The sequence below is a fragment of the Temnothorax longispinosus genome, chromosome 11 (assembly GCF_030848805.1).
Source record: "Temnothorax longispinosus isolate EJ_2023e chromosome 11, Tlon_JGU_v1, whole genome shotgun sequence".
NCBI lineage: Eukaryota > Metazoa > Arthropoda > Insecta > Hymenoptera > Formicidae > Temnothorax > Temnothorax longispinosus.
This window is the reverse complement of record NC_092368.1, coordinates 4,683,260-4,700,732: the sequence shown is the minus strand read 5'-3', so window position 1 is coordinate 4,700,732 and position 17,473 is coordinate 4,683,260. Positions and strand designations below refer to the sequence as shown.

General features: G+C 33.1%; 2 protein-coding genes across 12 annotated transcripts in view; both read right to left on the bottom strand.

The window, feature by feature from the left end:
- Positions 1 to 469: 469 nt before the first annotated feature.
- LOC139821541 (luciferin 4-monooxygenase-like) lies at positions 470 to 5,292 on the bottom strand. 8 transcript variants are annotated; one of them, XM_071792646.1, is made up of 10 exons: positions 4,753 to 5,292; positions 4,096 to 4,223; positions 3,846 to 3,995; positions 3,152 to 3,280; positions 2,862 to 3,069; positions 2,073 to 2,566; positions 1,770 to 1,947; positions 1,169 to 1,390; positions 827 to 1,056; positions 470 to 707 (listed from the first exon to the last, which is right to left on the bottom strand). In XM_071792646.1, exons 3-10 carry the CDS (start codon positions 3,879 to 3,881, stop codon positions 558 to 560), a joined length of 1,647 nt encoding a protein of 548 aa, XP_071648747.1. In that variant the 5' UTR covers positions 3,882 to 3,995; positions 4,096 to 4,223; positions 4,753 to 5,292; the 3' UTR covers positions 470 to 557. The 8 variants fall into 8 exon arrangements, with proteins under 8 accessions (XP_071648747.1, XP_071648748.1, XP_071648752.1 ...); XM_071792647.1 differs by having other exon boundaries at positions 3,846 to 4,095; positions 4,177 to 4,223; XM_071792651.1 differs by having other exon boundaries at positions 4,096 to 4,160.
- A 289-nt stretch (positions 5,293 to 5,581) lies between these two features.
- The window catches only part of LOC139821540 (luciferin 4-monooxygenase-like), a 34,223-nt gene continuing 22,331 nt past the window's right edge, over positions 5,582 to 17,473 (bottom strand). For 2 of the 4 annotated variants that reach the window (XM_071792640.1, XM_071792641.1), the window contains exons 2-9: positions 9,294 to 9,461; positions 9,083 to 9,208; positions 8,518 to 8,725; positions 7,827 to 8,317; positions 7,101 to 7,278; positions 6,674 to 6,895; positions 6,189 to 6,418; positions 5,582 to 5,913 (exon numbers count right to left, since the gene is read on the bottom strand). In XM_071792640.1, the coding sequence (XP_071648741.1) occupies positions 5,755 to 5,913; positions 6,189 to 6,418; positions 6,674 to 6,895; positions 7,101 to 7,278; positions 7,827 to 8,317; positions 8,518 to 8,725; positions 9,083 to 9,208; positions 9,294 to 9,326 (1,647 nt within the window). In that variant the 5' untranslated portion in view covers positions 9,327 to 9,461 and the 3' untranslated portion in view covers positions 5,582 to 5,754. Of the gene's footprint in view, positions 5,914 to 6,188; positions 6,419 to 6,673; positions 6,896 to 7,100; positions 7,279 to 7,826; positions 8,318 to 8,517; positions 8,726 to 9,082; positions 9,209 to 9,293; positions 9,462 to 16,315; positions 16,699 to 17,184; positions 17,415 to 17,473 lie in introns of those variants that run through there. The other 2 variants (XM_071792642.1, XM_071792639.1) reach the window with 1 other exon arrangement.

The window sequence follows — 17,473 nt, the reverse complement described above, 5'->3', positions numbered from 1 at the left end:
CGTGATTGTTCGATCGTAACTTCTCTTCTCGTCGACAGGACGAAGTTATCCCGTTCGCAATCTGACAATCTTTGATGTTAGAGTCTTCGGGTCGGTAGTGTAGTGTCGCGTAATGTCGCCGGTATACGTCGAATAAAATCTCGGGAGTGCCGAGTGTAAATCGCGCCTTGAATTTTCGGTCTTGATCTCTCTTCCCCTCCAGCGACGGCAAACTATCATCGTCGCTATTGAAATTGTAAGTATATTATAGTAACCGACGGGGTATAGGAATGTTTAATAATTGCTGAAAATATTATTAAGATTGTGATAATAATTATTCGTGGCGTCTTCTAAACAGCTTCTTATATTTGCAGCTTCTCCATTGAGATGATTGAGATGAGTGAGGGATGCTGCTCCATTTTACAGGATGCTCGGTGAGTCTGATTTTTAAATCGGTATCTTTCTTATCACGTTTCTCGTGTCTCATGGAGATTATTTACTATTATTTATTTATTATTTACTATTATTTGCTTACATATATGATCTTTTAATAATGTATATGTATAGTTTAACGCAATTTAATTCGCGAACATACTTTGCAACTGCTTCTTCCTGATTTTACCGGTAATTGTACGCGGAAGTTCATCCATGAACTTGACACCAGCTCGGAGTCTGCAGTGATCTGGCAGATTCTTTTCCACTAAACTGATAAGCTCTTGCTCCGTTATCTGTGAACAGAAGATAAATTGATAAATGAATATAATGTCTGCTAATATAAATCTCAAAAAAGTTATTATTTTAAATGCTTGATATTTAATATAATTAAAAATGATCGCAATACACTTACCGTTTTAGGTGGCACTACAGAGACGACAGCCATTGGGTGCTGCTCATCGATTTCATGAGGTATTCCTATTACCGCCGCTTGGAATACTGCAGGGTGAGTCTCTAAAACACTTTCGATTTCCGCGGGCGAGACATTGATTGATCTAAAATTAATGAACTCTGATATTCTACCAACGATAAAGACCTCTCCATCATCGTCGTAGTAACCTAAGTCGCCGGTGCATAACCAATCTGAAACGTTTTGCCGATTTTAGCTATTTATTGTCTCTCTATTGCAGTTTTTGGTCATTTAAATATTAGTATTGCTAATTGACAATTTCGATTGAATGTTTAAATTACATACCGTCAGAATCGAAAGCTTTTTTGGTTTCTTCAGGGTTTCCATAGTAACCGTTCATTACAGAGGGTGCTCTAGCACGTATTTCTCCAACTTGATTAACCCCCAAGATTTTTTCTGTTTCTGTATCTGTTACTTTTATTTGAACGTTAAATACGGGATAACCAACAGATCCTGGTTTACTATGCTCATCTTGATCAGTGAGTTCACCTCCTACATCGGTAGTTCCTAGCACAAAGCATTAATATTTACGTAATATTAACAGCAAAAGCTTAAGATTGATATCTCGCATTCTTGTAAATAAATTCAAGGTATCTACTTATATTTTTTATTAAGATTTTAATGTTTTTTTTCTTAATTTATTCGAGTAAAGAGCATTTTTGAAGAATCGGAATTTAACGTATTTATTATTATCTAATTTTTAATATCAATGTCTAATATTTCATTAATTAACATAGTTATAATTAATTAAGAAACGCAAGAAATATCTGTGATAGATATTTTTGGAAAATTTGTTATATATAAATTTTAATATGACCAGAAACAAACTGAATTGATAAAAAAAGGTTGATTAGGTAATTTTTGTAAATTGAATTTGATGATTTACCATATCCATTATTAATTATAACATGTGGTAATTTTTTTCTCAATGCTTCTTGGTGTTGTTTTGCGAAAATAGCACCGGAAGTAATTATAATTTTTAATGTTGACAATCGATATTTCTCTAATACGTCCGTCTTAACCAACGGGATTAGAATAAATGGGTCAGTACCAAACCACGTTACCTGAAAGTTACCGTGAAATATAATATTAATTATTAAAATCACATTATTCTTTAACTTTAATTCCATCGAAATTAAACATTAAACTTTAACTAGTTTTGCTTAGAAATTATTCTTTTTTCTCTTACTCGATATTTTTCGATAAGCTGGCAATACATATCAATCGCATTATCGTCTGTCACAATGTCTGGTACAACAATTCTCGGTGAATATGCCAAAATGACCTTAAATGCAACTATAACGCCGTATTGCCAACGTAATGTCGGTGTAAACATGCAAACGTGACCTTTCAACCATTTAACTTTTATAGAAAGAAGACGATTGTGCATAGCAGAGTGCGACATCTCAATAGCTTTTGGCATACCCGTAGTACCCGAAGAACAAACAATAAGACCAACTTCGTCCGGGTTGTTGATCGGAGTACATTTGAATTCGACAATTTCGCGACTATCGTGATCCCTTAAGATATCGTCTATTGATTCATATCCATCTAGTTTGCCAATGACCACTATTTTTACATCCATTTTCAATTCCTTCGCTGCTTCGGTTAAATTCGCGGCTGACAACGGAATCGTAAAAATTATGGTTGGTGATGTCAACGAGAGGAAATATCGTGCCGTCGCTAAAATATAAATAAATAAATGATTAATTGAAAAATGTTAAAAGTTACACTATATCGATTTTTTTTTAATTCTTCAAAAGAAAATGCGAATCTGACAAACTTTATATAAATTCTAAACTTTTATTGTAATTTTCTAAAATATATGTTACTAAATAACGTTTTATAAATCTAAGTTTAAATTTTCTTTTACTTTATGTACGAGACAAATATAGTTAAAAATGCATATATTTTTATACGATATAATCTTTTAGGACATAGTTGTAATGGAATAGCGATAATAAGCAAGATTACATACTTAAGGAGAGTTCATGGTCCCACGTATTACATTTGCCGTTTAAATACATGATGCCCAACAATACTATAATCGCGTCCAGATTATTGTCGGTGCAAAGACCGATTATATCACCCGGCTTTACGCCCTGCTTCTTCAACCAAAGCGCACACTTAATACTGCGCTCACTCATTTCGGCATACGTATATTGTTGATCCGTAAGAACGTCCACCTATAGACGAACAATTTACATGGTAATCATTTATAACGATAAGTTATTAAATGCAATTGAAGAATATCAAGTTGTACAGAACCTGGCCGATGCAATCAGGCTTGCTTTTTAAGGTCTTTAGTATCGTTTCAGCCACATTGACAGATTCTCTATGTATTGGAAATTCTGGTCCTAGTAAGATGTCATCTTTGACTCGCTTTAATTTTGGTTCCTTCATGATACAAAATTTCATCAGAAAATTATTGTTAAAACAATGTAACAATAACCGTTTTTATAATTTATAAACATTAACAGTTTTAATATAATTATAAAATATAAACTATAAATATAAATATAAATATAAATATAAATGTAAATAAAAAGCAATTAAAAACAAAAAGGTTCGAAAATTTTAAAATAAAGAATATAAAGAGGATTATGAACCAATAGCAAGGTATGCGTGCTATATAATAATGCTACGTACGTTTCGACCTATAATGAGGTCATCCTCAGTGTGATATAACATAACCGTCACTTACTAAATCGATGAAATATATATATTAATTATTAATACATTATTAGCACGCATACCTTGCTTAGTTCGTAATCCCCTTTATATTCTTTGTTTTTTAAAAGCAAATGTTAACATTAAAAATATCTATGAATACAGAAATGTTAAAGATAGCAGATTTGCAAATAAATGAAATAATAATATAACAATAATGCAAAGATTTATTACGTGCAATAAAAATGAAAGCACACTGTTAAATAAAGAATAAAAGTATAAATTATTATACCTTGTTTTTAAGAGCCGTTGTGTTCGGTTCACACATTTTTAAAAATTATACAATGATTTTTATCGTATTTACTTTCACGACGACCGAATGATCACTGATGATTTGAGTTTGTTCGTTTTTGTTTTATTATTTGTCTTGTCCACTTAAACACTTATATACATGGAAATGTATATAAACATGGGTTTTAGATTACGACTATCAGGCTTTTGTGTTGTAGATAAAAAGAAAGAAATATGATTGGAGTTGTTACCTGAAATTTGTCACGGGCGGGCAGACAGCGTAGAATTAGAAGGAAGAGGTACTACATATAGGTCACTTTAAAGAAACTTACTATTGAATTTGTGAAGTGGGGATATATTTCTTGAAGAAAAATAGTTTCTGGAGGGAGTACAATGCATTAAAATCCACTTTACAATACTTGAAATATAGGATAATAGAGGGAAATCACAATGTGTATAATCCACGTGCGCAACACAATGAAGAGAAGTCATCACGCTCGGAAACGAGTAATAGGACTGATTGTGAGATAGAGGGAAATCACGTTATCAATGTCTTACTATCTCCTATTTTATATGCCGCGCGGTGTTATATCAGTACGTCCTTGCTTTTCCCGCGATTTCCTATCTCGCAGTCAATCATACGCCCAGGGGCCTGATTCTCTTTCGACAAACGTATGCGTAAACTCTGCTCTAACAGAAAAGCTGCAAGCTTATTGGCTAAAAACTGTGCGATAGCCAATCAATTTACAACCTTTTTGTTAGAGCAGAGTTTGCGCATACGTTTCTCGTTAGAAAATCAGGCCTCAGGCTCGCTACCGCTCATTTGCCGCTCTACTCTGTGCCGTACTCTATACTCTATGCCGTACGCCCGATAAATCGCACGAATTCTCTCTATCCTAACCTCTCACCTAGTCGTGTCTTTACCCCTTTGATTAATCCTCACTCCTCGTGTTTCGCTATTTTCCTCCACTTTTATCGCTTCCTCCGCTATTCGCCTCCCCTCTCTCTCTATCCTACACTCAAAGCCTATCTGTGGCCGCAATCGCTAGCAATATCCTAAGCTACGTTCGCTCTTCGCACCCACTCACACATACGTCCACTAACCAGGTCCCCAATGTCTTACTATCTGTTTTTATCAATCTTGGATAGATATTTTTAGAAACATTTTTTATGAGATAAAGGAAAATGAGAGAGGCAATCGGAGCCACGCGCGGTAATTAATGCGCAATCAAAATATAGTTAATAAGATAAAATATATTAGTTAATACATATTCAGACGTTTCGACACTTTTTTTGTGTCATCTTCAGCGTGTAAACAAAATTGCCTCTCTCACTTTCCTTTATTTGATTTATTCAGGAGAGCCTATATATACTTATTGTTAGTTTATTATTTCTCATAAGGTTCTCTACAGTCTCTACACCGTAAAATTTTATAGAACGAGTAATTGTAAACATGCTTTTTATATATATAAAAGACGACGACAGAATGATATTCAAAGAAGGAAACATTGGTTTTAATATACGAGTAATACATTCAAAAAAGAATTGGATTGAGAAGTTTGATTGTATAAATTGATGATGAAACTTAGTTGATTTTATAAATTTTTTGTAAAAGCAGTTAAAAGATAGTAAACTTTATGTATGTGTCTGATATGAATCAAGTGCAATCAAATTTAATTTGATAATACTGGAAATAATCTTTGAGAGCTGGAGTGGGAAAAGAATAATCTATATATATTAAAAGTTTAACTGATGTATTTCAACAATAATACTTATATTTATCTTTATCTTTACTTTTATTTTGTAAACATTTTTTATCGCTTACACACACACACACACACATTCTTTTAAAGACAGTTTATACTATACTATATCTATTTTTATCTTTGAATATATAATATTTTTTCAATTTAATTGGCATAATTTTGTGCCAATAATTTTAATTGTTTTCTATCAATTTTTCCAGTACTAACACGTGGAAGCTTGTCCATAAATTTGATCCCTCCTACGAGCTTACAATAGTTTGGTAAATTTTTTTTTACTAAATCATGCAATTCCTCCTCTGTTACCTGAAAGATAAATTGATATTCTATCAATCTTTCTACATTCTTTCAAATCTTTAAGTAAAATGTTGGATACGATATATCTAAATTATCATTTTTGTTGTAATAATCTTGATGAAAAATTAAGATTTTTAATTATAAGTAGTAATATTTTGTTCTTATTATATATAAAATATATAATTATTTATATATTTTTAAGAAAGCTTTTTCTTTGGAGATTTATATATATTTCTTAAGGAAAACAAAATTTTTAAATTAAATATCAGGCAATTATGATGTACCTCTTTTCCGATTACTTTCTGAATAAACGCCATCGGATGTTCTATATCCATTTCATTTGGTACTGGAACTACCACGGCACTGAGAACTGAAGAATGAGTTTCAAGTACACCCTCTATTTCCGCGGGTGATAATTTAATGCCCCCGTAATTAATAAAATCCGAATTTCTGCTGACAAAGTAAATTTCACCTTCCTCGTCGTAATATACTATATCTTCAGTATGCAGCCAGCCTATATGCGTAAATAAAACTTTATTTAGGTTACTTTATATATATGAAATTTAATTTCTTTGATATTTTTTATATTACATGGCAATCTCATTATAACATAGAAACATATTTTTTATGGTAATAATTTATATTGAGCACGAAAAGTTGATCAAAATAATTGTTTTTATAGCTAAATGAAATTCATATATATGTAATAACAAAATATTCAAAGATATCATCAAAGCAGATGTTATTTTATTTGTCTGAATATACTAACCATTTGAATCAATAGCACTTTTAGTTTTTTCTGGATTTTTATGATAACCATTCATTATAAATTCCGATTTTATACAAAGTTCACCTCTCTCGTTAGGCCCTAAAACTTGGCCGGTTTTTTCGTCCACTATCTTTATTCGTATTCCCTTGGTCACAAAACCACAGGAACCTGGCTTACTATTTTTCGCTTGGCTCACGCACAATCCCCCGGCATCAGTCAAGCCTGAAGAAATATTCTCAGATGATTAAAAATATTTTAGAAGGAAAAATTGAATAATTTTATATAAAGACTTTGTATAGCTTGACGTAATAATATTTTATTTTAGTAAGCATCTTTTAAAATAATAATATAAAATATTTTTGTTTGCATGGAATCATATATCCATAGTATTCACGGGGCTCTAATTTATCAATATAATTTATCTTACCATAACAATTTAATATTTGGGTATGAGGCAACATTTTCGCGATAGCTTCTTGTGTTTGTTTTGTAAGTAGCCCACCAGTTATAACGAGCTTTTTCAGAGACAACATAGGATATTTTTGTAAGATGTTGTATTTGAGTACACGATTCGGAAAAGAAATATCACATCCTAACCATGTTACCTGAGAATATGTATAAAAAATTAGTTACTAGAAAAAATGTTTTATTGACTAAGAAAATGAAAAAGGCATATATTGTCTTAAATAGTTGCTTTTATTTAATAATAATAATAATAATAAGAAATTAATTTTCAAGTATGATGAATACAAGCAAATAGTAAGTAAATTAGTTTTAAACTTTGACGGCAGATAAAGAAATAAACAATATTTTGAATTGAAATAATATTTTTAAAAAGCAAAAAATTGGAAAAAGAGTTTTTAATAAAGTTTAATATTTATATATTAAATTTTAAATACGTAACAAAAATTGATATTTAAAAAAATAATTCACGATATTAAACAATTATACTTTGTAATATTAATGAAAGATTGAATGATTTCTATTGAGTGCATATTTCCATATTTAAAAATATGTACAATAAAGAATTTGAAATTGGATTCAATTTCGCGAAATATGTTAAGACATTGCTTAAAAGGCATTGTTTAGAATTAATATCAGTTTGAATTATTACTCCATTATTTGAATTATTATACTTGTTTCTCAAGCTTACCCCATAATCCTGAACAACTTTGCATATTTGCGCATTGTCCATAGCTACTTCATTTGAAACAATAATCCATTTCGCGTTCGACATAATCAGTTCGAACAGCACAGTCAGTCCGTAGTGCCATCGTATCGTAGGTACAGTTAATGTTACTTCATTGATCATATGAATTTCTTCGATGGGTGTGATACTGTTGTAAAGGGACACATAAGACAGTTCAGTTCCTTTTGGCATACCCGTTGTACCGGAAGAAGCACAGATCATCGCTGTGTCATGAGGATTATCGACTACGGTGCAACGGAATTCATCGATCTCTGACGGGTTGACTCGATCTTGAAGAATATCCGTCAAAGACACGAATCCTGGTAAACTCCCGATAACTACGATTTTAACTTCTAGATTTTCTTCTTTTGCTGCTTCCACCAGATTCTCGACTGACTCTGCGTCCGCGAAAACCATTTTCGGGGACGTTAACGACAGACAGTACCGCGCCGACACTGAAAAATGATGATACTTATATATAGTTAAATTATTAACAGTCACATTTTTGCCAATTATTATTTAAAGATCAGTTCAGCAATTGTATTTTCTATTAGAGAACACAATATAAATTTTATAGTTTTATTATAGCTAAATTAATGTAGTTGTATAAGTTATTTAGTCAGTTAATTATATATTTACATAAGGAATGACGTACTTTTCGATACTTTGTCATCCCACGGACATATTATCGCGGCAACATATAAACTTGCGAATACTGGTACGTAGGTGTCAATGTGATTGCCAGTCCATATGCCAACTTTATCACCTTTTTGGATACCGTGCTTTCTTAACCAGAGGGCACATTTGATACTTCGTTCTTTCATTTCCGCGTAGGTACTCTCTTTTCCCGGAGCAATCTCTATCTAAATATTTCACAAAATTAAAAAAATGGAATTAGTTTTACATATATAAATTTTACATCGATTAAATCTATTTTTTATTCGACGTTATGTTATTCATAAAATATTCTTTTTTTCTTAATTTTTCTTAAACGTTTATTGATCACACACAATACTATATCTATGTAAACTCCAATATAATCTATATAATCATCAATTGATACGAGAAATTATAAGAAAGATCTTTTTACCTTTTTATTTATCACCTATATCATTTCCAAGTTTGCTTAGTTTTATTGAATCGAATAATTTTAATTGAAACTTACGAAACTATGAACGCAATGGAGCCTAATCAATCATAAGATTTTCATGCGACGGTACCTGTCCGACAAAATCCGGCTTATTCCTCAATTTATCGAGAATCAGTTCTCCGATGTTCGTGCATCCTGGATGAGTTTCCTCCGCGCCAATCAATACGTTATCCTCGATTCTGAACGACGGTACATACTGGAAAAAAGCGAAGGTATATCGTGATAATAATTTCACTGACGCAAATGTCACTCCGATCATTTTTACCATAACGCGTTCTTACCTGCTTGTTGGCTTTTTCGTTGGTTATCGTCATGTCTGTAGAGATTTCTTGGCAACTGTAATCGCAGCTTGGCACGTGGACAATATATTATCGCGTGGTATCGATGGCAGAATGCTTTTGTATCAGGCTTTTATCAATATCCCACCACTATTTAATGTACAATCAAACCTGTAATCGAATTCTTGGTCAATCATAAATTAGCTAATTTGTATTCACTTTAGCACAGCATAGGAAAATTAGAAGCAAATTATTCTTTTAATAATGGAACGACACGTGGAATGATAATGTCTTTGTTACAGTTTGTACTCTTTTAAGTTGTTTTTTAAAATTATTTTTTGTCTTCGAAAAAAGATTAGAATAGTTTTATGTTGCCATATATACATTACATTTTCCTTGTGGAACAAAACTATAATGTAATTTTTCAGACGAAAAATTTTTAAATATACCCAAGAATATATGGATAAAGTAAAGAAAATTAAAATTTCTGGGGGAAGTGTGAAATTTTAGAAAGCATCATAGTTATGAGGCATTTCTCTTATGAAAGTACAAATATTAAATTACATATTTGAATTTACGCAGGCTAAAAACAATGCGTTTGTAACTATTATTAACCGGTCATTGCAATAAATATTACCACATGCCTCGGTAGTCGAATTGGTACGACGCCCTTTACGGAATGAGGGAGGTTCTAGGTTCGAATCCTGGCTGAGGTAATATTTTTCGCAATACAGTCTTTACAGTTTTAAAAAAAATAATTAAATCGCGTCGATTTAATTCCGGGGAGGAAAGCTATTACTGTTTCAACGATAGCTGTGTTTCAAGTCGGACAAATAATCAGCGCGCAGTTTATCAAGTTGGCATAGATGTATAATATGTATATTATATACATTGTAATTCGTTACTTCTGTAACTATTAATTTCTTTACTTGTGCACCATCACGTACCGCGCCTGACTCGTATCGCCGTTTATTAATTTGTTGACAAATATTAAATATATTTATATGCATACAAGTATAAACAAGTAGCAAAAGCAAAAATTCTCCCTTATGTGTTATCGTGTATCTTTATGTGAAATCGTGTATATATTCGTTTTACTTAAATTAAATTAAATTATTGCACACGCACGCACGCACGCACGCACGCACGCACGCACACACACACACACACACACACACACACACACACACACACAATTATCTTTTATAAATATCTAACTTTGAAACGCGCACGTTCGCAAGAGATACGGGCCGCACCGAATTATTCGAAAATTTTTGTTCGGCGGCATAATAAATTTATGAGGTCGCAGGAATTCCCGTTCGGCGGTTTGCAAAATGCATTTGCGCCGGGCGATAAAAATACGCTTATCGAAACGGAGTTGCATTTGGGCGCTGCTGTATGCATCGCGCCGATTCGACGCCACGGTAATTTATCGCAGCCGTGCGCAGCGGTTGTGAAATTTTTCTGCTGCATTCGCGAGCTACTACTGTCCTTCCTGACAACGTTGACAAATGTCGTTTCGATTGCCTCGTATAAACGTTCATTCTCAAATGACATTTTACTGATGCGTAAAATGTGATATTTCTCAAGTGGTTTTTCGTGATACTAGATAATTATAGCAAACGCTTCTATCCGCGAGAGAATTCAAGCACATATGTTTAATTAGTTATTTGGGGCAATTGTAAATAATAGATTAATTAATGGTTTAAGTATGAGTAATTGACGGTTTAATGAAGATTAATGAAATACATTATTTATCTTCTAATTTTATGAGAGATAATATTGCAACATTGCAGAAATTTGTAATGAGAACATAACGTCGAACATATAATAATGTCGAAATTACGGAATTTAGTATGAATAATATGATTATGTTTATTACAGAAATATGTGACAAATTTTACGGATCCTAATAATGAAACATTCTTTTATATTATGTACAAATGTTTATATTTTTATATTAAATACTAATACACACACATTTCACCTAATATTAAAATTATCGATTAGAAAATTTGATCGAACAAATCGATTATCGTGATAATATTTTGAATCACTATGAAAACACTGATTATCAATTCAGCCAGTTGTCATCTTTATTGAGAAATCAAGGAAACAAACGAAATCTTATCTAGTTTTCCAATGTTTACTAGGTATTATTGATACTGTGCATTCATCATAAATTCGCAATCTGTAGAATTTGCCAAACATCAATAACGATATATTAGATTAGCTGCAATATTCTGTCTCTCAGAATCGCGTCATTATCAATATCATTAAAAGTACTTTTACTTGCTATTTATTTGCTAATCTTATTGTTTCAACTTAAGACATATATCTGTTCCAAAAATTTTTTAATTTTATTTCTAACTGTACAACTAGACCATCTATTGAAACATGGAATTATTTGTTATGACACTTTGTTTCTGATCATGTAGAATTGCGTTTCTTTACGTTACATTATTCATTTGCTGTGACGTCAGAAGAAAGTAGGTTTTGGCCTTTCAAGTAAAGGTTCATAGGCCGGTATTCATAGTTATTTAAGACCTTCTTAAGTTCAATCTCAAGATGTCATGAACCAATCACAGAGCCGTATTAGCATCTTAAGACATTACTTAAAACGATCTTGAAGACTGAATACCGGCCATAGTCGGATCTTATATTTAAGATCGTCTTAAGTAATGTCTTAAGATGCTAATACGGCTTTTGTGATTAGTTTATGACATCTTACGATTGTACTTAAGACGGTCTTAAATTAAGATGCGACCATGAATACCGACCATATGCATGCTTCAGCCACTCGGTATAGCTATTTTCTGTTTTGAAGTTGAAAATGTTCCCTGAAATTATACGAACGCTGTAAAGATTATTGCTTCAGATAGAACGTATTTTGAATAAATAATAAATAAAATTTCAAAAATTACATAAAATTGGTTTTTTAAATAAAGTTCGAACTTTTAGGACAGATCGTGTATAATTATTAGAATTATTATAAAAATTAATGCTTTTACTTTTATATTTATATTTACATTTATATAAATATCTCTTTTTCTTCTAGATGCAAATCAGAAACCCAGTTTCGATTAAGAGTTTTTGAGAACTCTTGCTTATAAAACACTCTCTCAAGATAAGCCATCTATCTCTCTTTACGAAGATTTTTTTATTGCTATCACGTATCTTATCGTTTATGCAGTTGTTTTTGTTATTGTCAGCAAATTTGCGCGATATGTATTTATCGATAATTACGCCGGTAATTATCGATGTAATTCCAGTGAGATTGTAAAAAATCGATTTCGCAAGAGGCTCTTATTCGAATCGTGATCTCTTGTCGAATACACTAACGTGAAATGTCATATTTCTCACCCTTATGGCCGCATCTTTTCTCGATTCTTCATTTTTACGTAGTTTTGTCCTTCGCTGTTGTCACATTCCTCTCTTCTTCCTCTGACTATCCAGCGAGAATAGACAATTTTAGTTAGATTTTAGGATATCATATTTGTCGCTGCATGCATCAAATATTTAGATTACTCGGTTAAAATCATTGCATTATATGTCACTATAAATGTCAGTCTTAAAATTAGATAGCAATATTAAACCGAGATAAAAGCACGTTGCATTTCCTAGTAATTTTATGGCAGCAACCATCATTCGAATCGTATAACATTATTTTCTAGATATTTTGAGCAACCTATTTTATGTTTTAATATCTTATAATATTTCTATTAACTTAATATCTGTATTTTCAAAATCTCAATATAAATGATGGAGTTCTGGTTCTTTTCTACTCTCTAAATTTTTTTGATTGAAAATTTGATTCTTGACTTGAGGGAATGCACTATCAACAACTCTTCACAGAGTGACTTTACACTCATTTTCGCTCGAAGCGAGTGAAATCTGTGACTCGAATTACACGAGTGAAAATTTACTTGAACGTGGCTCATGTCAGTTGAGTAGCCCGTGCAAGAGACGTGACGTGTCGGACTTACGTGTATATTTGTGTTTGTCTGCCTAAAGATTTTGAAGAATTGTGGATATTAGTGCGTGGATTTTGTGAATATCGTGTTAAAAGACGAACATGTTTTCTAAGGTTGATATAACCTCACCACACGGCATTTCTACCTGTTATTTTAAAACGTTGATTAGGTTAATTTGCTAAGGCCTCCCGTCGCCGCCGACGACGAGGGTGCAGCCGGTCAGCTGATCGCCCAGGTCGTCCAGTATCGCCTACACGAAGTTCTCCGTGTAGTGCTGCTGAAAGACCTTGACGGTCTTCCACAGGATCGAGGTGCCCGGCTTCTGGCCGTCGCACTGGTCGCACACCCAGGTGCTCACCGTCAGGGCCGTCAGGCTCGTCACCGACGTCGCGGTCATGTTCGCACGGTGGTGATTCCGCGGGCGCAGATCGTAGCCGCGACGGCCTCGCGGGCCTCCCCGTGGACAGGATCGTCGTGCATCACGTCCTGATGTCGACGAAGAGCCTCCTCCTCGCGTGCGACCGCAACTCGCGGCTTCACGATTCGTTTTTCCTTATAATTAACTATTAGTTAGTTTATCAATAGGTAATCAACGTTCTAAAATAACAGGTAGAAATGCTATGTGGTGAGCCTTAGGAAACATGTTCGCCTTTTAAGTAAAACTTTACTCTAAGAACGAGCGAACAGCAAAATCAGACACCTAAAAAAGGCACTCTGATCGAGTGCAAGTTCTCACTAAAATACACGAGTCAAATTTCGCTCGAGCGCGCGAGTGTGATTTAATTATACTCGACAAACTGAGTCAATATTCACTCAATAAGATATGTTCAATTTTCACTCTTTGCTCAAGTGAATTTCCACTCGATTAGAATGATATTTCACTCGAAAAAATTTAGAGAGTAAAAGAAAAAGAATTTTATATATATTTAAAAGAAACCCAGCCTTTCTCTCAAAGATATATTTCTGTTTCATGATTCTGAATAATTAAAAATTAATTTTGATTGAAATAAAAAAGTTATGTTTAATTCAATAGCATATAAAATTCGGGATATTTTAATTATTTATTGTATAATAAGAATCAAGATTAAAATGTTAATAAATTTTCGATGACACCTGATAAAATAGCCATTTTCATTAATTAAACAGATATTTTGTATAAATGAATATTGCATATGAAGAGATATTTTGTATGAGTGATGAATATTGCACAATTACGAATATTGATATTACATGATATACAAATTAATAAACAAATTGAACATATTTTGCATAGTGTTAAATACAATCTCATAAATTAATAATAGTAGTATTTTTGCACAGTTATTGAATCTATCGGTGAATCTTCCGCGCAAGCTGTTTCAATCTTTCTTATCAATTTTTCGTACGCGGTAGTGTCTCGATGAATTTAACGTTCTCGTGAAGTCTGCAGAAATCCTCTCGATTTCCCTACGTCGGCTCCATCAATTTCTCGGCCGTCACTTGCAAACGATAAATTTATCTTAAAGAAGACCGACTGTGGTGCGATTTCTTCGCGCGAAGAGCGTTGCGTTCTTCCTGTAACCGGTACCTGTAATCATCTTGCTCTTAATCACGGACGACCGTGCGACGTGAAGTTTATTTTACGGTTGTTTTAGTTCCGCGCGGGCCGCAATAACTTAATTAAATCCGACTTATTTAATCTAGCCCGGCCGTGGTGCGCTGAACCACTTTGATTTTAAAGCTGGGCGATTGCGCGAGAGAATGAAATTATCTCGGCGCGCTTCTTTTTGAGCCTCGCGCGTTTACTTACTTGCGAACACTTAGTTGAGTTTTCTTCTTGTCGAGCGAAGAGAGCGTGGCCGGACTAAACACGCCGTAAAGCAAATATTAAAACTTCGCCGCAGTTTTGCGTACTTTACATTTGAAGGCGATTACTGGAGGTATAACCACGGCAACCGCCACTTTGCGTGCATTTCTCTCAAGTATTTTCAAGAAATTAAACATGCTGGGGCGTATGTGTTTATTTATTGGTATGAAAATAATTAAACCGATATATTTTAAAACGAGGAAAGATTATTTTGTTCCACGAGGTTCATTGCAATTGACATTAATTTTGCAAATGCATTACTAAACGATGGAGAACTTTAATACACGTTTATTAACCATTTATGCTAATTATATAAAATACGATGATAAATATAATTTATCGGCTTTTAATCGTGTCTCGTATGCATCTTTCTATTGCTTGTGTCTTATAGTGCAATGCAATCCTTCAAGTACTTGTTAATGCAGTCGTGCATTATATCACGCCGTACATTTACGCTGTCACATTCTCGTCGAATAAGAAAATTCACTTTTATTTTATTTCTTTGTCTCCTTTATACTGGAAGCAATCAGGTCGAACGTATTTTGCAGTATTGTGCACAGAGCTCCTCTTGATTCGCTCGAATTTCTCTTTTTAATGCATATACTGAGTTACATCGTGGTACTCAGACGTACGTAATAGGGACGATATAACATGAATGTCTTGCGACGGAAAAATCCGCCCTCAACAATGACAAGCGAAATAGACGAGCAAAGACGCGTTCGGAAAAATCTCTTGGGTTTCGTTCTAACGTTTCCACAAAGATTTCCATTATTTTCAATTGTAAGCTTATAACGATACTTTATCTGGCGATGTTTCCTATGCACCTTATGCTGTTCATTTGTGTTTCACGATAACGAGCGATAAAAATAAATATCAAAAGTTATTTTTTAAATCCCATTTTATATTTGTGAATAGCGTTTTGTATTATGCTTATGCATACATACATATATACACGAATAGCAATCAATTTATGTGCAGCTCTTCAGAAAATCGTTTATTTCTATTGAAACCGTTTATCTGATATCGCTTTATTAATTGGTTTATTATAAATCTGTATATAGCGATACGTATTCTAATGTATCATGACACTATCGTAATATCATATTTCATTGATAATCACTTAACAAATACACATGAGTCACGAGTACGCGATAAAACGATACTCTATAAATTTGATAAAGGGTGAATCTCTATAACACACTGCATGGTTGCATCAAATTACTTTATTAGATATTATATGATGTATATAAAGAGAATTTTCACATTATGTTGTAGTACACATAGATTATTGTGTTACATACTATAAAATATTATTACAGAAAGACTAAACGATTTTAAATCATTCAAATATTAAAAGGCAGTAACTACCACAATAGTACATATATTTTAAATATAACAGCAATATGACAATAATTGCAATATTATTTTAATTTGTCGCATAACTCTTAGCGATCTGCTTGAGTTCCTTCTTAGCGATCTTCCCTGTAGCCGTGCGAGGAAGCCTCTGCATGAATTTAACTCCCGCATGCAACCTGCAGTACCACGGCATGTTCTGCTCCACCAAGTCGGTTATGTTGTGCTCCGTCGCCTGAAATTTACGTGAGGAATTGTAATGTAACGTATGTAGAGCAAGACAGTGAAACTTAGGGCCTGCAGTAAATTGAAGCTGCGCGCACAAATGCAAGTCGATCTTTTTTTTTATAAAATGTAAATCAATATAAAAAATTTACTTATAATTAATCTCTTCTTTGAAAAAGAGAATAAGTTAATAAAATATGTGAACTTTGGATATTACACAAAATATTTGATAACTGTACAGGAAATTTGAGATGAAAGATAGGACTTAACTCTAAACTTTACTAGTCTAATGTTTAATATATTATTTTGCTAATAATTTAATGTAGAAAAATTTAGACGGATGAAAATTATTTTTAATATTATTATGGAAAAAGGACCGACATTTCTGCTAATCCAAAAGATCTCCTATGATAAACAGATTAAGAGAACACATAGGATATAAGAACAATTGACAAATATTTAAATAAGCATTGCGAATATTTGTCAGAGTGATTACCTCTTTACCGGGTACTTTCGCGATAAAAGCCATGGCGTGTTCCTCCTCGACAGCATGCGGCACTGGCACTACGGCGACTTCGAGGACTGCCGGATGTTGTTGAATCAAAGCTTCGATTTCCGCGGGCGATATCTTGATGGCTCTATAGTTGATGAATTCCGACATTCTGTCGACGAGGAAGATTTCGCCCTCGTCATCGTAATAACCAAGATCACCAGTATGCAACCATCCTGAAAATTACACACGTTGGGCATATTAAAGTTTTGTAATTTTTTATATAACGTGGAAA